Source organism: Gopherus flavomarginatus, chromosome 9, assembly GCF_025201925.1.
Source record: "Gopherus flavomarginatus isolate rGopFla2 chromosome 9, rGopFla2.mat.asm, whole genome shotgun sequence".
NCBI classification, from domain to species: domain Eukaryota; kingdom Metazoa; phylum Chordata; order Testudines; family Testudinidae; genus Gopherus; species Gopherus flavomarginatus.
This window is the reverse complement of record NC_066625.1, coordinates 88,303,310-88,322,535: the sequence shown is the minus strand read 5'-3', so window position 1 is coordinate 88,322,535 and position 19,226 is coordinate 88,303,310. Positions and strand designations below refer to the sequence as shown.

Here is a 19,226-nt window from a genome sequence, read left to right as displayed (position 1 = left end):
TCTGGAGGAAACCTTTATTACTCCCTCAGGGCTTTCTTACAAAGTATGGATTTTTTAATTCCTAGCGGAATATTTTTCATACACCACTGCAGACTATTAAGTACCAGATATTACATTATGTGGTTTAAACTTTGCACTACGCATGAGAAAGACTTTCCCATTGAGAAAACTATTTCTTTGCTATTATAATCTTTACAATATTAAAATTAAAACTGGCTTCAGGGTATAAGCATCACTATCAAAATTTGGGGGAGTTTATAACTTAACATATTCATCAGTCTGTGTGTGTGTGGAGCTTCTTACAGGGGAAAGAAGTGAATACAACAGAAAGGGGGGATGTTACTAATTTTGTAGTGCTGCAGAAAAGCAGAGCAATGGTATCATAACATCTTTGCATCCAACTGGTGTCAGTGCAAGCAATGAACTAGCAACGTGTATGATAAGCAAGCAAGAACAACAGTATTAAAAAGAGGGAAGGAAAAATTATGCTTTATGCTTCAGGCCAGTTAAACTTGCACTTGTGGACCATTAACTTGTCACCCAGGAGGGATTCAACTCTAAATATGAAGAAGATAAAAAACACACCAGTCCTCATAGCACCTAGAAACCAATATTTCAAAAGATCTGGAAGGCAAATGTGAAAGAGAATTTCTAGAAAAGCCTAAATTACATATATTGTATTTTATGGTCTTTTACCATATGTCAGCAAAGGCCGTCCACCATCATATTGCACACCTGAGAGAGAAAGATTTACTAAATTTTGCTTTCAAGAAGTTTAAGCGAAATGCAACACTCACTTGTAGACCGTGCCTCCATTGCCATGACCGAGGACGTCTCGATACTGTATGTCTTGTTCATTCATCTCCACAAGAAAGAAAGAAAAACAAGAAAGATGTCATGCTGTGGATGGAAATGTCAAGGAAAAGCAACTCTAGGCCATAAACAACAAGCAGTCTGGGTCATTTCAAGTTCAGCTGCAAGAACGAGAAGATCAATACAACATTTGCTGTCCAATTTATAAAAGACGATACCAAGGGAAAAAGTGATGGAAAGTTTAATGACAATTTGTTTGCCTGGGTCATTTCATTAAAGTTTGATAAAAGGTGTCAAAATGGAATGATATAACATAGCTCAAGAGGGTCAGGTCATAGATACTGAGAGGAAAGGGGTTTCCAGCACCACACATAGCCAAATCCAAAGTTGTCAGGGGGAGGAAGCAAATCAGCCAAAGCGGTCATCTTAAATATGGCCAGAAAAGTTTACTTGGATCCATTTACAGTTTAGTGTAGAATTGGCATAATTGATACTAATTGGATGATATGTTTGTATCAGTAGAATTGCTACAATTTATATACAAATGCTTAATTAAGGCCACAATTCTGCAACAAATGAAAATGCAGTTTTAAATAGTGCTGAACAAACACCATTTTCTTTGAGTTATACAATAAATTGCTATCTTGGATGCTTAGTGCTCCCGGGGGCAAGTTTCCAGACAGGGTGGTGGGTATCAGAGCATGTGAACATCCCTGAAGTCACATGGAGCTTTAGGGTCTGCTCTCCCCTGACCAGGGCCGGCTCCAGGCACCAGCCCAGGAGGCAGGTGCTTGGGGTGGCCAATGGAAAGGAGCGGCTTCGGTGGCAATTCAGTGGTGGGTCCCCCAGTCCCTGTCGGAGGGAAGGACCAGCCACCGAATTGCTGCCAAAGAATGAAGTGGCACGGTAGAGCTGCCGCCAAAGTGCCGCCGATAGCAGCTTTATCTTTGTTTGGTTTTTTTGCCGCTTGAGGAAGCAAAAAAGCTGGAGCTGGCCCTGGCCCTCACACCAGCAAATTTTGTACGCTGTGAACATGGGGGTTTTATATTGTATACAAGCTTAGCTCACTTTTGTTTGTTGGCTTACTGGTTCAGATTGAAAACCAGGAACCTCACTTCTATACAAAAGTGAATATTATGCTGAACATCGTAAATAAGGCAATTTATTATTCAAAAGCGCCAAAGCCATTTTTAACAATAGTGTATGTCCACTTTAAAACAACTCTTTCAATTATGATAAATTTTGGTCCACAGTAATGTCTCCTAAACTAAGATAGGGAGGCTAAATTGACTAATACTTATAGAAAGTAATCAGATATTAAATTATATTGTTAGCAATCTACCACAAAATCTTTAAAAGACTCATTTCTTGGATTATTTATATTATATTTGATGCCAAGTTATTAATTTTGTGCAAATTGTTCCAGCTGCCAAAAAACTTCCTGCTAATTTTATTAACCAACAGTGAGATTTTCAAAAACACCGAAGCAACTCAGAAGCACAAGTCCCACCAAAACTCAAATGGGACTTGTGCTCTTATGTCACATAACAGGGTATCTTGCTCTATGTGGGTTGGAAAGCCTGGGGCTAAGCCAACCTTGGTTAAAGAATGGGCCTGAGAGGAATCAGGTGATTCCTGTGTAAAAGGAGCCAGGTTTAAGTAGGGATAAAGCCCAGCTGGGGAAAGAGCTGATGGGAGGTTCCTATAAAGGCAGGAAGTTCAGAGCAGGAAGGGACAGTGAAAGGGGTGAAGCCCAGGCAACTGCCACTATATCTGCAGTGACTGCAGGGAGCAAGAAGGGGAGGGGAGAAGGTCTTCAGGCCAGGAGGCCTGGGAGAGACCCTGATCAAACAGGAGGGAGGCTGAGGAATAGTTCCCCGGAGGGCAGACGGTTCTGTTTTTGTGGTAAGACATTTTTGGGGAATCTTTAATTTGGACAACTGTGACCCCAGAAGGGGTGGACTAAAGACAGTGACCTAGCCAGAGGGCTGAATCATTGACAGAGAATTCACCACAGCGTCAGAGTGACCATCAGTAGGGGGCGCTAACCTGGTGAGAGCTGTGATGCCATGCCTGGCCACAAGAGGGCATACAGCAGTGAGTGGACCTCAGTTTCTAGTCGCTTCTGCACTTTTGAAAATCCCACTCCAAGAGCCTTATCCTGCATCACTGAAGACAGGAGCAGTCTCGGGCCTTAAGTGCTACATGCAATAAAAACCTCTAAAAAGTCAACTTTCAGCAAGTTTCAACAGCAAAAAATGGAGTTTTTAATTGACTAAAAATAACTGTTTCCGAATCACTAACAGTGAAGCTTTAAATATTTTGTTCTGCTCTTCAACCAACTGAAGAAAATCCAGCACTCGCTTATCAAAGGAAATATTTATTCTCCTATATATTTCCAAGGTTGAAGCTTTTGAGATCCGAGATAACTGGAAGTACATTGTAGCAGAAGTTACAGCCACATAAATTGTCTATTTGCAGTTAAGTCTGCACCGTAAATCTTCAAGGTATATAAAGATTAGTACCCAAAGACCAATTGAGTATTAAGGCTGAAAAACTCTGATAATTATATTTCACCAGAAAATGAAAATCAAGAGGAAAAAATTGTAAGGAATTCTCCCCTTAAAATATTAGGTTGGCACCTCACACAGAGTGAGATAGTAGGCGAGTGGGGCTTACGTGATAGACGCCTAATATCAGGCCCCCGCACAAAACTGAATTTCACCCACATTGTTCGACTCGTCAGCTTAGAACACACACAAACACTGAGATTTTTGCCCCAAAACTACAGAACTCTGCACTTCACTGACTTTGTAATAACAGAATAAGACATCTTTAGACTCTATTGTAAACAAAGATCTCTGAGAAACACGGCAAACCTACATAGCCATAACTAAACCCACATCATTAACTATACATTAGCTCTTCTGGGAGGTTTTTTTCTTCTTCTTTAATTATGCAAGCTTATTCTGCAAGAAACAGCAAAGGGTTATTTTATACCAGTGCTTTCCCTTTTCTTCTGCATTTGGCTAACTGGTAAAAAGTGAATCAGCTTAGCCAAATCTTTGCTGTGATGTTACACGACTTTCACTCTGCATGCCTTTCACTGCCAATCTGGTACCATTCCTTGACAGGTATGCACAAAGGATCAGCACAGAACTGATAGTGAAACGGATATTGGGGTGGAGCAAATATACACCAGAAACCTTACCGACATAAAGCTTGATTTATTGAATCAAATAAAGATGCCAAAAAATACCCAGTGAGTTATGTATTTTACTGGGAAAACTGAATCCTCAGTCACAAAATGATAACATAAAAACAAGGACTCCACAGCAAAGACTGGAATATTAAACTTTCAAAGCCAAATTTCATTGGATGCCGATATTAACAGAATTAATGAAAAAGTGAAAACAGAATTCAATTATGGGTCAGCAAACAAAACACTCTTTGTTTATACCTGCTGTCTCTGAAAGACTCAGTATCTATTCTCTTGTAAATCATGATAAGCAAAATGCTCAATTAATCCTTATTTTATATGTAAAGCTCTGACAGAAGCAAAGTCCTATAGCTGTACCTTTGCTTTACAAATCGAAGTAGTAATGGTTTCAGAAAGCAGTCACACTCTATGAGCAGACAATTGAAGAGATTTAGTAAATCCCACTTTATAGAGCAGAGACTAATCGGAAAACACAAGCCAGTCAAATGTTTCTTATGAACTGTTGACACTATATCAATGCTGAATCAATTGGTGGCATTTACTCTGAGTGACAGAAAAGAAATAAATATTTATATCACATAACCTATATCAATGAACCTAGGCAGAAAGCTATTTCTAACCTGCCAATATTTGATTATCTTGAAGAATCATGTTCCCTTCTTTTAATGATTAATATGAATTTCTTATTAAATCTAAGTGGAGGCTAGTGGAAAGGAATATCATCATTAATGCTTGAAAACATAAACCACACAAAAAAACTATTAAACTAATGCTAAGGGTGACAAACTCCAAAAAGAAAGGAAGTCAAAGTTAAAACAAAAATCTGTCCCCGGTTTATATAGTTGTGCCTAATTACTGAATAACAAAAGGTATGCAATATAAGAGAGAGCATTTCCTCTTTGGAGATTGGCAGTCTAGTCCCTTATTACAGAATGGTGAATTAAGGGTAGCATTAAAACACTAATTCTGAAATTCCTTTCTTTGATGGGCATAAGTCAAATCTTTACTATCACTAATAGATTTTAGCTATTTTATTTCCTTACATCAAGAATTTTTAAAATCGGTAACCTTTACCTTTCTAAAATCCAGCAGAGCAAAATGTCTATTTCTTTCAACAAGTCAAAATGTCAAATTCAGGTTAGTCACCCATTCGTGATAATGTAACCTTATTCATGTTCAGTTATTCCATTTTCTAAAAATTATCCCCAAATGGATCTCTTATATTATGGATTAGTATTTGCCAAATTTCACTAAAAAGCTCAAAAGCATGTTTTTGATACTCACATAATTTAAAGTTATCTGTTTAGATATTTTTAAAATTATAAACAGACCTTCCTGGCAAGAATTAATTTGTTCAAATATGGCTTTGTATAAAGAATGCTGACAAGCCTAAAAATATATTCCAAGCTGTATTCAAAGGATTCAGTGCCAAATAAGCAAGGCTGCCGTGCTGATGCTGTTAGAATCACCTTTTAAAGAGGCACTCTCATTTATTAAATCACCATGTTACAGGTGATACTGAAGGACAAGCATGAAGACCAGCCTTTATCTTCTTGACACGCACAACTACAACTACTTGATTCATGAAATGCCAATGAGACTTGGAGAGGTCACTGTGTGAAGGCACTGAATACGCATCTCAGATAATTAAGGTTTCAGCCTTCGAAACGTGGAGGGGAAGTGAACAACAGTTAAGAAAATCAATAAGAGTCTTTTATTTGCGTGACACAGATGTCTCAGTCAATAGAGTCTAATAGGCAAGCTTGATGGCAATGGACAAGTGCCTGCCTCCAAGGCTATCAAAGGGGTTTCACTATGACAAACATTAAAACTTATTTATGTTGCTACTGAAGAATCCGGTATTCTTTTAGGTAGCTTAATTGAGCAGGGTATATTTAAAGTCATTATACAACTTTGGATCTGTCTGTTTATTTGAACCAAAACTGGTGAGAAATGAGTGCCCTAAAGGGTCCATTTGTCCATCAACTGAATGAAAGTGTAAACTATTCAGGTCTGTATATCAGGATCTGAATGCCTGGAGCAGAGAAGAGTAGGTGATAAGGAAGTCTTCTACAACTTTGCTCTGATAATGCAGCATATGACGCAGCTTGAAACAATAAAAGAAGGAATTTTCTCTTACCACTTGCAAAAGCCTGCTAAATATTTACATGCCTACTGCCCTGAAAATACTAAGGTACATTCTAGCAACTGAGCAGCTGATTTAGTTATTCAACGCTGATTAACTTTCTTCCCCTAAATTGTGGCCACACTGCAACATGTGTGTGAGGTGCTTAAATCTATTTGGGGCTAAAACTGATTCTCACCTTTTGAGAAATGGGAAGCAAATTGCTATGGCAATCAAGGTAAATCAAGACACATAACTCAATCATATCATGAAGATTTTCATGGTCTCTCCACTTCAGTATTAAAAAGGATACATTACAACTAAATGAGCAGTAACCATCTCTCCACTTATATATAGTATGTCAATCACTGTGGTTTATAGGCAGTAACAAGTCATACATGTACCCAAGTATGAATTTAATGCACCTACCTGGCCATTAGCTAATATTTTCTTCAGTTCTGCAGAAGACTTCTTTAAGCTGAAAAATACAAAAATTCTTTTCCATGACTACAGTTTCAGTCTATGAAATGGAGTTTAAAAGGTATCCCCCAACAAAACAGCACCTTTGCTTATGGTTAGGCATGCTGAGTATGTTTTACTTATGCAATACAGACTGAGCCTGGTATTTCTCAAACAGCATATGACAGAAGTCCAGAAAGATTGAAAATTCAAGATTATCAAGACTTATTTCACTTTTACAAAGCAGTTTAGATAACGACAGACATTTGACCATTCCACTCTTCAAAATACAGCCTAACATTTGTCAATAACTCAAAGCTACCCTCATCAGCAAGTGTTTTATAATAAAGTACCAAAAAAACCCAAGGTTTTACTTCGTTATAATAGATCAAGCATCTCAACCAAACATCTCTGAACTTGTGAACTAATTAAAAGTCAACAGGGTGGCAGGGGTGTACAGTGATGGAGGGCACAATTTAATCCTTCGACTAGAAAAAAAAATTAAAAGCCAAACATTTAAGAGGAAGGATGGTCTTGGGGTTAAGGCAAGACTTAAGGTTAGACTGGGACTCAGGAGATTAAGTTTCAATTCCTAGCTCTGACATGAACTTCATTTGGGCAAATCACTAAATTTCTCAATGTCTCACTTCCTCATTCACAAAATCGGGAACACATCCTTCCGGTGACTGTTTTATTTATTGAGACTGTAAGCTCTTCAGGACAGGGACTGTCCTCCTATGTGTATGTACAATGGGGCCCCAACATTGGTTGGAGTCTCTTGGCACCACTGTTATATAAATAAAGTATTACCAAAACTCCAGAAAGCCAGAGGAAGTCGCAATTCATTTTTATCCTTCCTCTTGATTTCATTACCAATCTAGCAAGGGAAGTGCCCTGAAAGCTGTTGTTATAAATTTGTTTGGAGCACTCTTTGTTGTATTTCACCATAAAATATAAGTCAAAATATTTAAAAACATTGGGGGTGATATAGTGGAACCTGCATCTGAAGCTTCTAAAATATATATTTGGTGCAGTCACGGAAACTTGGAGATGTCAGGGCAAGTTTAAGAAAATACAAATAAAAAAAATTAAGAACAATATTGGTACCATTTCATGCAGAGCCATAAACTTAAATTCTTAATTGAAGCTCGTAGCTTTTGGAAACTTGACTACATTAAATAAATGAAAGAGCAGTGAACAAGTACTAGCATGATGCACAGCTTGAACACTGATGCCTTTCTAAAGAGCGCGCCCATTTTATTAGAATATATAAGAAGTTCAGATTATATATATATATATATATATGTAATGATTGGTCTGTCAAGAATTAAGTAAAATATGGACTACCAAGGAGGGCTAAAGAGATAAAACTTCTGACTGGATTATAATTTTTTTTAAATACTTGAAAATAAGGATAAAAGTGGTGCTTTGTCTGTGGTAAAAATTAAATCCATATTTAGCACCTAAACAAAACTAGGTGGATTTTCTGAGAACCGAGAACCTCCAACACCCACTGATTTTATGAGAACAGCAGGTGGTCAGCACCCAATTTAATATAGGTGTCTTAGACACTCTAATTGGAAAGTGTTTGCCAGAATCTAATTAATTAACCCACCCTCTACATGCATAGGTACTGGAACTAGGTGTGTTGCGGGTGCTACCACACATGCCGGCTTGAAGTGGTTTCATTATATACACAGTTTACAGTTTGGTTAAATGGCTCTCAGCACCCCTACTATAAAAATTGTTCCAGCACTCCAGTCTGTGTGTGTAGAAGGAAGAAATTTTATTTCCACCTCAATTTGTTTTTGTAGCCTCTCCCTTTTTCAGCACAATTGTCTCATGTACCAGATATAGTCACTGACATTACACTTCTATTGGGATATTCACAACTAACTGCTGCAGCTGTGTTTGTGTTTTTGGTAACCGAAGACTATGGGTATGTCTACACTATGGGATTATTCCGATTTTACATAAACCGGTTTTGTAAAACAGATTGTATAAAGTCGAGTGCACGTGGCTACACTAAGCACATTAATTCGGCAGTGTGCGTCCATGTACCGAGGCTAGCATCGATTTCCGGAGCGTTGCACTATGAGTAGCTATCCCGTAGCTATCCCACAGTTCCCGCAGTCTCCCCCGCCCATTGGAATTCTGGGTTGAGATCCCAATGCAAAAACAGTGTCGCAGGTGATTCTGGGTAAATGTCGTCACTCAATCCTTCCTCCGTGAAAGCAACGATGAAAGCAACAATGAAAGCTGCATGCCATTCTAGGGGGTGCCCCTGCAACAACCCCACCCGTTGCTTCCCTCCTCCCTCAACCCTCCGGGGCTACCGTGGCAGTGTCCCCCCATTTGTGTGATGATGTAATAAAGAATGCAGGAATAAGAAACACTGACTTTTTAGTGAGGTAAAATGAGGGGGAGGAAGCCTCCAGCTGCTATTATAGTCCAGGCAGGACATGAAAGGGTGGCAGGGGAGAGGAGCCCAGCATCCCGCTGCTATGATAGTCCAGATACTACAGAATCTTTTCTTTAGACATGAAAGGGGTGGGGCTGATGGAGCTCAGCCTCCAGTTGCTCTGATGAAGACAGTTACCAGCTGTTCTGTAGCATCTGCCTGGAATGACCAGGAGTCATTCCCATTTTTACCCAGGTGCCCCTGGCCGACCTCACCGAGGCCAGCCAGGAGCACTCACAGGCCGATGATGACAATGGATAGTAGTCATATTGTACCATCTGCCACCGGGAAGGGGATGCTGGTGTTCAGCGCTGAAGCACCCCGTCTACTAGCAGCATGCAGTAGACATAGGGTGACATTGAAAAAAGGCGAGAAACATTTTTTTTCCCTTTTCTTTCAGGGGGGAAGGGTGTAAATTGACGACATATACCCTGAAACACCCAGGAAAACGTTTTTGACCCTACAGGCATTGGGAGCTCAGCCAAAAATGCAAATGCTTTTCAGAGACAGAGGGGATTGTGGGATAGCTGGAGTCCTCAGTACCCCCTCCCTCCTTCCATGAGCGTCCATTTGATTCTTTGGCTTTCCGTTACGCTTGTCACACAGCACTGTGCTGTGGCCTCTGTATCATAGCCTGGAGATTTTTTCAAACGCTTTGTCATTTCATCTTCTGTAATGGAGCTCTGATAGAACAGATTTGTCTCCCCATACAGCGATCAGATCCATATCTCCCGTACGGTCCATGCTGGAGCTCTTTTTGGATTTGGGACTGCATCACCACCCGTGCTCATCAGAGCTCCACGCTGGGCAAATAGGAAATGATATTTAAAAGTTTGCGGGACTTTTCCTGTCTACCTGGCCAGTGCATCCGAGTTCAGATTGCTTTCCAGAGTGGTAACAATGGTGCACTGTGGGATACCGCACGGAGGCCAATATCGTTGATTTGCAGCCACACTAATCCTAATCTGACATGGCAATACCGATTTCAGCGCTACTCCTCTCGTCGGGAAGGAGTACAGAAATCAGTTTAAAGAGCCCTTTATATCGATATAAAGGGCCTCGTTGTGTGGACGGGTGCAGGCTTAAATCGGTTTAACGCTGCTAAATTCAGTTTAAACGCGTAGTGTAGACCAGCCCTGTCTTGCAAAAGTGAAATATGCATTGCTATCATTGATTCCAAGGTAATTTCCTTTCCCAAAATATCAAGACCTCCTTCTGTTTTCCTGACAACCTGATCTCCTCATCCTCCCACAGAACATGCTGCCTAGACAACAGTACCACTAGAAAAATCCTCTCTGGCAGAGTAGTGAATTTTTTTTAAAAAAAACAACCAAACACAATAATATAGTCTTGATAGGTGCATGTGTCTTGATCATAGATCACTACTAACAGGAACAGTGAAAATAGGGACTTAATATTTGGTGGCTTTGTTCTTCAATAGGCCTTTTGTTCCCAGACTACTTTAAAGAAAGATTAAGTTTTCCAAGGAAACACAAGTTGATCTTGTCATCTCTCAGGACTAACAATTTGTGAACATGAAACAAACGGAGACTTTCAATTACTTCAAAAACACAACTCCTAGTGCAAAAGGTTTTGGAAAAGGAATGGCAATTAATCAAGACATAAGATGATGCAATCTTCTAGAAGACTCATTTTCAGTGCACTTTGAGAACCCTCTCAAAGTACATGGCGCACTGAAAACTACTGAATGCTAAGGAGAGGAAGAGTATTTATTTAGCTTAGGGCTTGGCTACACTGGAGAGTTGCAGAGCTGGTGGTGGGTTTACAGCGCTGCAACTTAGTAACTGTCCACACCTGCAAGGCACAGCCAGCGCTGCAACTCCCTGGCTGCAGCGCTGGCTGTACACCTGGTCTGCTTGGGGTGTAACGATTGCAGCGCTGGTGATGCAGTGCTGCTCATCAAGTGTGGCCACCAAAAGTGCTGTTATTGCCCTCCAGGGTATTAGGAGGTATCCCAGAATTCCTGTCCACAACAAACAGGAAGAATGGCTGAACTCTGAGCTCCCCGGAGCTACTGATCTAAAAAACAAACACAGCTGCTCTTTGCTCCAGCGAGCGAGCAGAGGCAGGGGAATTGCTTTGGAATGTTCACAGCTGTTTGCTTGAGGAGAGAGGGGAGTCCGTGTTGAGCAGCTGCTTATGTGGTCTGAAGGCTATTTAGGAGTGCATAATTTGCATTTAGTGAATAAGAGAGGGGTGGGGGAAGGGGTCGAAACTTTTAAAATGATTGAAGGTTGGTGCTGTGTATCTTCCAGTCCTTAGAACTTGCAAGGCAGGGAGCTGAGAACAGTGTTAGCTCCAAAAATCCACTCTCTGTCTCCCCCACGCTCCCTGTCACACTCCACCCCACTCCCCTCTTTTGAAAAGCACGTTGAAGCCACTTGAACGCTGGGATAGCTGCCCACAATGCACCACTCCCAACAGCGCTGCAAATGCTGCAAATGTGGCCACACTGCAGCGCTGGTAGCTGTCAGTGTGGCCACACTGCAGCGCTTTCCCTACACAGCTGTACGAAGACAGCTGTAACTCCCAGCGCTGTATAACTGTAAGTGTAGCCATACTCTTAGTGTACAACGTAGCCTAGTGAAAACAGTAAATATTTTCTTCCAAAGAACGTGGATAGCATCTTCACAACTGTGATACTCAGCATACCTCACCGAGTTACTGGAGCCAAGATTTCTCCAACGCAGACTTGTCTAAAGTGCTTGATTTCTCTTTTGTCAAGGTCTCTAGCAGTGCTCACTGACTGGGGCACCTTAAGTGGTTTAGGTGCTTGCAGAGTCTGTATCATGATCTCTGCATTGCCTCCAATGTTGTAATGCACTTCTGCTCTCCTCAGTGGATAACTAGGTGGCACCACAAATATCAAGCAAATGGGACTGCAATGTTAGCAGGTACCAATAGAAAACTGCTTCCATTCAAGTGTGAACACATCGTATTTTAACATGCTTGTATCACTCTTTGTCAACTTGTTTAAAAGAGGGTTTTTAAAAAGAGAAGTGGACACATTTGGTGCAGGGCTATGTAGAAAGGGCACTCATAAAATGTATAAATTCCAATTAAAATACTGAGCCTTTGAATTACAAGGCTCTACTGTGGTGCACTAGAAGCTACCTTTCCGATATTAAATAGTTCTCTTATATACACAGGCAATAAGAAGTAATATTAAATCCATAGCTAGAATTTTGAAAGAAATCTAAGGGAGTTAGGCAGCCAAATCACATTGAATTTTGGTGGTATCTGGGAGTTTAATACCCTTAGACATATCCCAGCCCATGCTAGCAAAGCTATTAAATTGACCATCAAACTTAACAGGACCAAATTTTTCAGCAAAATCACTTTGCATTCGATATCCAGTGAATGACTAAACCTGCTAAATAACTAAAAACTCTGTGATGGACAATGATTATTAGATCAATTAAAATAAATGAACTTCCGGCTCAACTATATACTGTAGTCAAAGTCATACGAAGGATGAAACCATCTGAAATATCCCATAAAGGCAGAGTTCTATCGGCAGAAAATAGGTTTACTGAACACCTGTAATAGGAGTGTAAGAAGTTCTACAGGGCAGGTTAGATTGTTTTTTCTTTCCCATTGTACTCCTTCGCTCCCAACAGTCATACAGATAAAGTTATCTGACATTTCAAGTTTGATACCATTAATTACTATACACCAATCACTTCTCATGTTCCATTTTGTTTTAATAAAAAACATCCACATCCACTATTGACTCTTACCTATTGCTTGGAAGGGAATCCGAGACTGCCGAGCTGCTATTATTAGCAGACCCTGCTCGTGTATTTACCTGCAGGCAGGGAAAGAATCTCTATCAGTCGTTTGTGTTCAGAGGACACCGTTCTAATTAACCTGTAATTTGTCATGAATTTCTCATTTCACTATGAAGGTTAATTAGCTTGTTGCTAGGCATACCCATCATTGAGGTCTTGTCTGTATGTAGGTTAGGATACTAGACAACTGATGGGTTTCAGTATACTATTTCCTTACATTTTAAATCCTTAATTAAATAATATAGAAAAACGGAAATACACAGTAAGACTGCCATTTTATTCCCCTTTAAGACATGCATTAAGAGATAAACAATCATTTTATACAAATTATCCGATAGGTTCCTGAAATTCAGAATGGAGAACATATGTATGATTACAGTAGAAAGTTAATAAGTATATATGAATGAATTGAATAAATGTCCTGAAAGGATTTCATTGCAACTTGGCTGTGTGCTTAACGGGTTATATAAATTAATTAAATCAAATGAATATGGTGTTTCTCCCTTCAAAAGACCTGTTTGCAAATTGGTACTAATAGCAGAGTTAATATTTAAGAAGCTTATTAACAAAAGGAAGAAACAAAATGCATTTCAGTTTTTAATACAACTGTTTACAACACTCAGATATTGCAGCCAATACCAAGCAGATGAATCTTTGTCCCACACTCATAAAAAAAAAATTCTGCTTGTCAGAACTCAAAGAAGTGCAGTTTTATTTGACATTTCAATAAGTGGAACACAGCATTACAAATCCATCTAACTTTACTGAAACAATTATTGAAATTCGTACCTTCAGGCCATGTATGTTGCGTTTCCCAGGAGGCTTGCAGGCTGAAACAGTAATTGACTAAATTGTAGAACACATCAGGGCCATTTACAAATTTGCTCAAAATGAATCTTTTAAAAAGAAATGAGGGTGACACCAAAATTAGCAGCGAGAAATGATTGAAAAGTGCCGCCTAAGACCTAGAGTGGGAATTGTGAGCCAGGATTTTTAACTTGCAGGGACTATACATTTATAAATGCTAAGAGCTTTCTGACATTGTCTAATATAAATTATAATTTCTGCTTAAAATACAGCAAAATCAAGATAACTAGGCTAAAATGATTAGATTCATTTCTTAATTCAAATGCCTTCACTATCTTCTTTTGTTTACCTACATGATGTACCGCAATTAACTACATTCTTTTAAAGAGACTTTTTTTTAAGTCATGTTGACAAACAGGCCACTGTGTGTTTTAATGTGGGAAAACCTGGTTGGGGAACAAAGATCAAAGACCAAGGAAGCAGAAGATTGACTGCATTAAATATAGAACAAAAGATGATGCATTATTTGTTTACATGCAAATCCTGACATCTTTTTATGATGTCTAGCTTTAAAGATGAAGTACTATTTGGGAAAAGGTATTTTCGTAAAGCCTCTTAAACAATATATTACCACATTTTTTCCATTCAGTGGATGTGCCTTTGTCAAATGTTAAACCCACACAGGCTTCTAGCTACATGTTACAGACAATTCCCATTTTAAAACTACAGTACGTTAAAGGGCCTGTCAATTTTGATTGATTGTCTGGGAAGGGATGAATTTGATTTTTCTCTCTCTCAGATGCACATGTATTTCACTCCATTTTTTGACAGCAGGAAACAGAGCTATTTATTAGTCAAAAGGACACAGATGATAGTTATTAAACACATCAGTTAGGCCAGGCTGTGTGCATTAAAAATTACTATGATATTCTTAAAGAAGCTAAATATTATTTCATCCAGGATTGGGGAGGAGGGAAATAGATATTTTTTTAGCAAAATTTTAAAGTTTACCTACCATTTTAGTTTACATTTCTTCAGAAATGGAAATATGGAAATTAACATTTTGAACAAACAATAGAAGACATGTAAAATGTCATTTGCCCTGATGCCTGTAACAAAATGCTTTTGTAACAAAATTCATAGTGTTTGAATAAGAAGCACAGTGTCCAGAAACACTGTAATAAGTGATTTGTTTACCATGAATTAAAGAATGGATAGTATTTATTTAAAATATTTTTCTCCTGAGCTACCACCATAAGCAGAATTAAGACAACTATTATGAAAGGCTGAAGCATTCTTCAAAGAAACCCTTTATCTAGGTTTTTGCTGAAGAAATGATCGGACCTTAAAACACAAACATATATAATCAGTGGGGATTATGGAAAATGTAAGCTTTCAGAACAGTTTAAAAAATGACAAAAAAGAGTCACTCACTGGCAAAAAATATATATATTTTTGATGGGTTTGAAAAAAATCAGGCAATTATTATTTATATATAATATAAAATATACTAAATACAAATGTGTTACCCCCAAGAGCTTATAATATGAAACAGGTACAGCACAGTTAAGGCAACAATGCATGGCACATGGACATCAGTGCTGGCTGGTTTCATGGAACAGGTTGGTTTTCAGAAACTATTTGATTACAGAGTAAGTAGCACTGGAGAGCCTTCCTCAAAAAGATTAAAATGGTGTCAGGAAAAGATATGTATGTACTGTATGTATAGAATCTAGTGTGGGCAGTAAGGTAGGGAGGAGTGGAACTGTGAAGAATTTTGAAAGAAAGAGAGAAGCTCCAATCACATGCAGAAAAGGTAGATGACACTAAGAGGATTCAAAAAACAGTGGGAAGGGAGACATGGCCAAAATGATGAGAAAGGAAAGTGTTTTTGCTAGAACAGTTTTGGACAGATGGAAGAGAAGAGCCTGGGCTAGAGCTCTGGTTGAAAAAACAAGAGAGGAAAGGGCACTTGTTCAGATACTGTAGAGGAAGAAGCAGCAGGACTTAGTGGGAGCTTGGATGTGAGAGAAGCAGAAAAATTAGTCAGAGATGACGGCAAGGGTACAAGCATAGCAACAGGGAGAACAGAGGGGTTAACAGAGAAAGTTTGGGAGGAAGGCGAAGAAACTCGGCTTTGGACTGGTTCAGCCTGAGGTGGTGGCAAGCCATCTAAAAGGAGATGGCATGACTGGACAAGGGTGAAAGATCACAGGTAGAAATGGAGATTGGCAAATCATCAGCACAGAGGAGATAACTGAATCCATATGATCAAAGAAGATCGCCCAAGGAGGGCATACATGGAAGAGAGAAGGGGCACTCCCATGGAGAGAGAGAGCAGGAACCACAAGGCAGGTACTGAAGGAATGGACCAAAAGGCAAACTTACAGAATGCAAAGTCTGATTTTGAACCTCCGTGTGTCCCTCTGGGGACTCAGCCGTGAAAGGTTCTGAACAACTTCCAAGCAACAACCACTGATTTTGGAAGTGAAATGACAGTGCTCAGCCCTTTTGAGCTGTTCAGCCCCTTGAAGGCTAGCTGTCAAAGCAGCATATACTCTGGCCACGTGAGATTTCAATATTTTCTCTTTTGCAATTGGATATCACAAAATATGCAATAAGGAGCTCTTGAACCTTCTTTACACAACTCCAGACAAGGAGGTTTGTCATGGGTGCTCTAATCTCCCAAGATATTATGTAGGCCTGTGGTTTTGTACAGGGAACACACTAGATGCTATACTACCCTGATACCTCATCATTACAATGAGTTTGAATGCAAACACAGCTATAAAGAGGCAAGAGTGAATGTGTGTGTTTATGTATTACACACACATATTCTCTCTCACACACACACACACACACACACACACACATTTCCTTCTTTATAACTGCACTCGGAAAACCCACTGTAACAGCGAGGAATTAATCTAGTGATGTACGAGCTTTTTCCATGGCTAGAATCTACAAGAATCCCTATGCTATTTCAGCCCCTGCTCTGCTGAGATGCAAAAGTCTCAATATTTCTCCTTTAAGCATCTTCCCATAGCAGCTCACTAACTTACCACCAGAGACAGCCTCCTTTTGAGACCTTAATAGTATGTGTTAGAAAGGCCTATTGGTTAGCTGCCCAATTAAAACTTCAGAGTTATAAGTAATGAAAGTCTAGAATATTTAATTGGGAAACTCACAGTATGATTATTTGTCTAGTATCAGTTAACAGAGAAGATTTTAATTCTTAATTATTTCAATTAATTTATTGCTGGAAGATTTACTTGGAGAATTTAAACCTTATCCATTTCATCAATTAAGAACCACAGATGCAGAGACTGGATACTGAGAACATTTGAATTAGAAGGGTTATGTAATATCCTATTCTTTTTAACCATTACCTGAGTTCTCAGACAAAAGTACGTATCCAAAATCCAAGTAGTTGCCTATGATTTTGTTTAGGAGCTAGTAAATCCTATTTTAATAGCAACCCAGCACAAAAAAATGTGATTAAGTCTTCTGAATTCAGGAGAGCACTTGAGCACATACTAAGGTAGTTAAACACTGGAATAGATTGCCTAGGGAAGTTGTGGAATCTCCATCTCTGGAGATATTTAAGAGTAGGTTAGATAAATGTCTATCAGGGATGGTCTAGACAGTATTTGGTCCTGCCATGAGGGCAGGGGACTGGACTCGATGACCTCTCGAGGTCCCTTCCAGTCCTAGAGTCTATGAGTCTATAAGTGCTGTCCTGAACAGAGATACTTTCTTCAATCAGTGCCTACATAACTGGGTATTATCTGTGTATAAGAAGCCATTATTTTGATTCTGTTACAAATTGCCAACAGCTCAAATAAAATTCCTCTCTATGCTGGACATATCTCCAATTTCAACACAGATTGACAGATCATATCCCCTGAACATATTCTGTTGATTAAAAACTTTAGAGGAGCAAGGGTCGTAAGAAGCATCCAGAACCTGAGTTATTCAACTGCTTTGGCTTTGAATACACACAAACTACACCACCACCAATGAGTTTTTTTAAATGCACGTAAATATGTACCATGCAAACTAAATCTGGTTAGTTTAATTACTCCAGTAAACAAGCTATTTTATGTGCAATAACTGTAGTTTCACTACAATCCTGACAATACTGAATTTTATCTAAATTAAGAAGTAAACATCATGTTATCTGCATTTAAACCTTCTGAAAACTTAACTATGGATGAAACATCTTACTGATATAATCATTGCTAATAAATATTTGCTAAGCATTACCTCTTGGATATATCTGCAAAGGTTCTATTAACTGTCCATTTACTTGCTGTTCCATTACAGTGGTATAATACTGCAAAGAGATTAGAGGAGATTATTCAGTAACATATGAATAGTAGTTATAGTGTTATAGATTGTTGAAATCATGGTATTTTTTAGGGTTGAAAAAATTGCTGTTACACGTATCAGCCTCCAAAATACATTCCTACTGTTTGTACTGTCCACACAACAAAACAACTATGAAGGAACATTAAACAAAGGGTAATGATAATCAGTAATATACTGACTTCAGGGGAGCGGTCTACTACTGTACCGTGACCATCACAGGCTCAGACTTATCCGACATCTACATTATTATCAAATAAAGGGAACATTAACAAAATTTGCAGCAGTAAGTAGTAAGAGCCAGAAATAATACAAAGAAACCAAGATCGATTAGAAACAAAATACAATGAAATTCAGCCTGGAAAGATACCAACTACTACATTTGTGAAAAAATAATTCAAGACAGAAAGAGTCAATGAGGAAGAGAAACCTGGAAAGCAGTCATTCTGAATGAGACCAGTGGATGAAAATAGACAGACAATTGAAAGTTAGTCATGAATTGCCAATATGATAAGGTAGAAACAATGAATGTGGCTTTGGGCTGCATATCCAAAGGTATGACACAAATCAGAGTGGTAATATGGTCCCAGTGCAATGGCATCTACAACATAATGTCCACAGCTCTTGGCATTTCATTACCAGAAAGACACTGTCACATTATGGGGACTTCAGACCACAGCCCCTGACATTTTAGTGGCTGGTGGCTGTAGCTGATTAAAAAATCCAAGGAAGCTATCATGGATACATAAATACAAGTTTGGCGAAGAGAAGACAAAAGGCTACATAACAGTCTGTAAATATCTGAAGGGCGTGAATACAAGGACGGAAAGAAAATAGCATGGTAGGAGAAGAGTTACTGAGTAATGGGTGAAAAATAAGGAAAGGGAACATTTAGGCTGGAGATCTGGAATATCTATTTGCCTTTAGAAAAATTTCCCCTGGGAAACATTGGAAACTGCATTACATGGGACACTGAACACTAGACAAAACACCGGAACATGTACTTTAACAAACAATCCTGCTATGGTGAGGAGATGGACCTCACTGGTTTGCCAATACATCTCTCTGACTATGGGAAGTGTTGAGAATTCAAAGCACAGTACGAAGAATCTTCCAACTGCACCTTACCTAGCTTAAGAACAAAAATGTTGACTACGAGTC

The 19,226-nt window shown here is 39.0% G+C and overlaps 1 protein-coding gene across 8 annotated transcripts in view; it reads right to left on the bottom strand.

Moving 5' to 3' along the window:
* Positions 1-19,226, bottom strand: part of MAP2K5 (mitogen-activated protein kinase kinase 5) — a 188,461-nt gene that overhangs the window by 147,670 nt on the left and 21,565 nt on the right. For all 8 annotated transcript variants that reach the window (XR_007776286.1, XR_007776287.1, XM_050967577.1 and 5 more), the window contains 5 exons: positions 17,964-18,033; positions 13,680-13,720; positions 12,840-12,907; positions 6,588-6,636; positions 798-862 (listed from right to left, as the gene is read on the bottom strand). Coding sequence is in view for 6 of the 8 variants with exons in the window: in XM_050967577.1 (XP_050823534.1) it covers positions 798-862; positions 6,588-6,636; positions 12,840-12,907; positions 13,680-13,720; positions 17,964-18,033 (293 nt within the window). In the remaining 2 variants the exon portion in view is untranslated. The remainder of the gene's footprint in view (positions 1-797; positions 863-6,587; positions 6,637-12,839; positions 12,908-13,679; positions 13,721-17,963; positions 18,034-19,226) is intronic.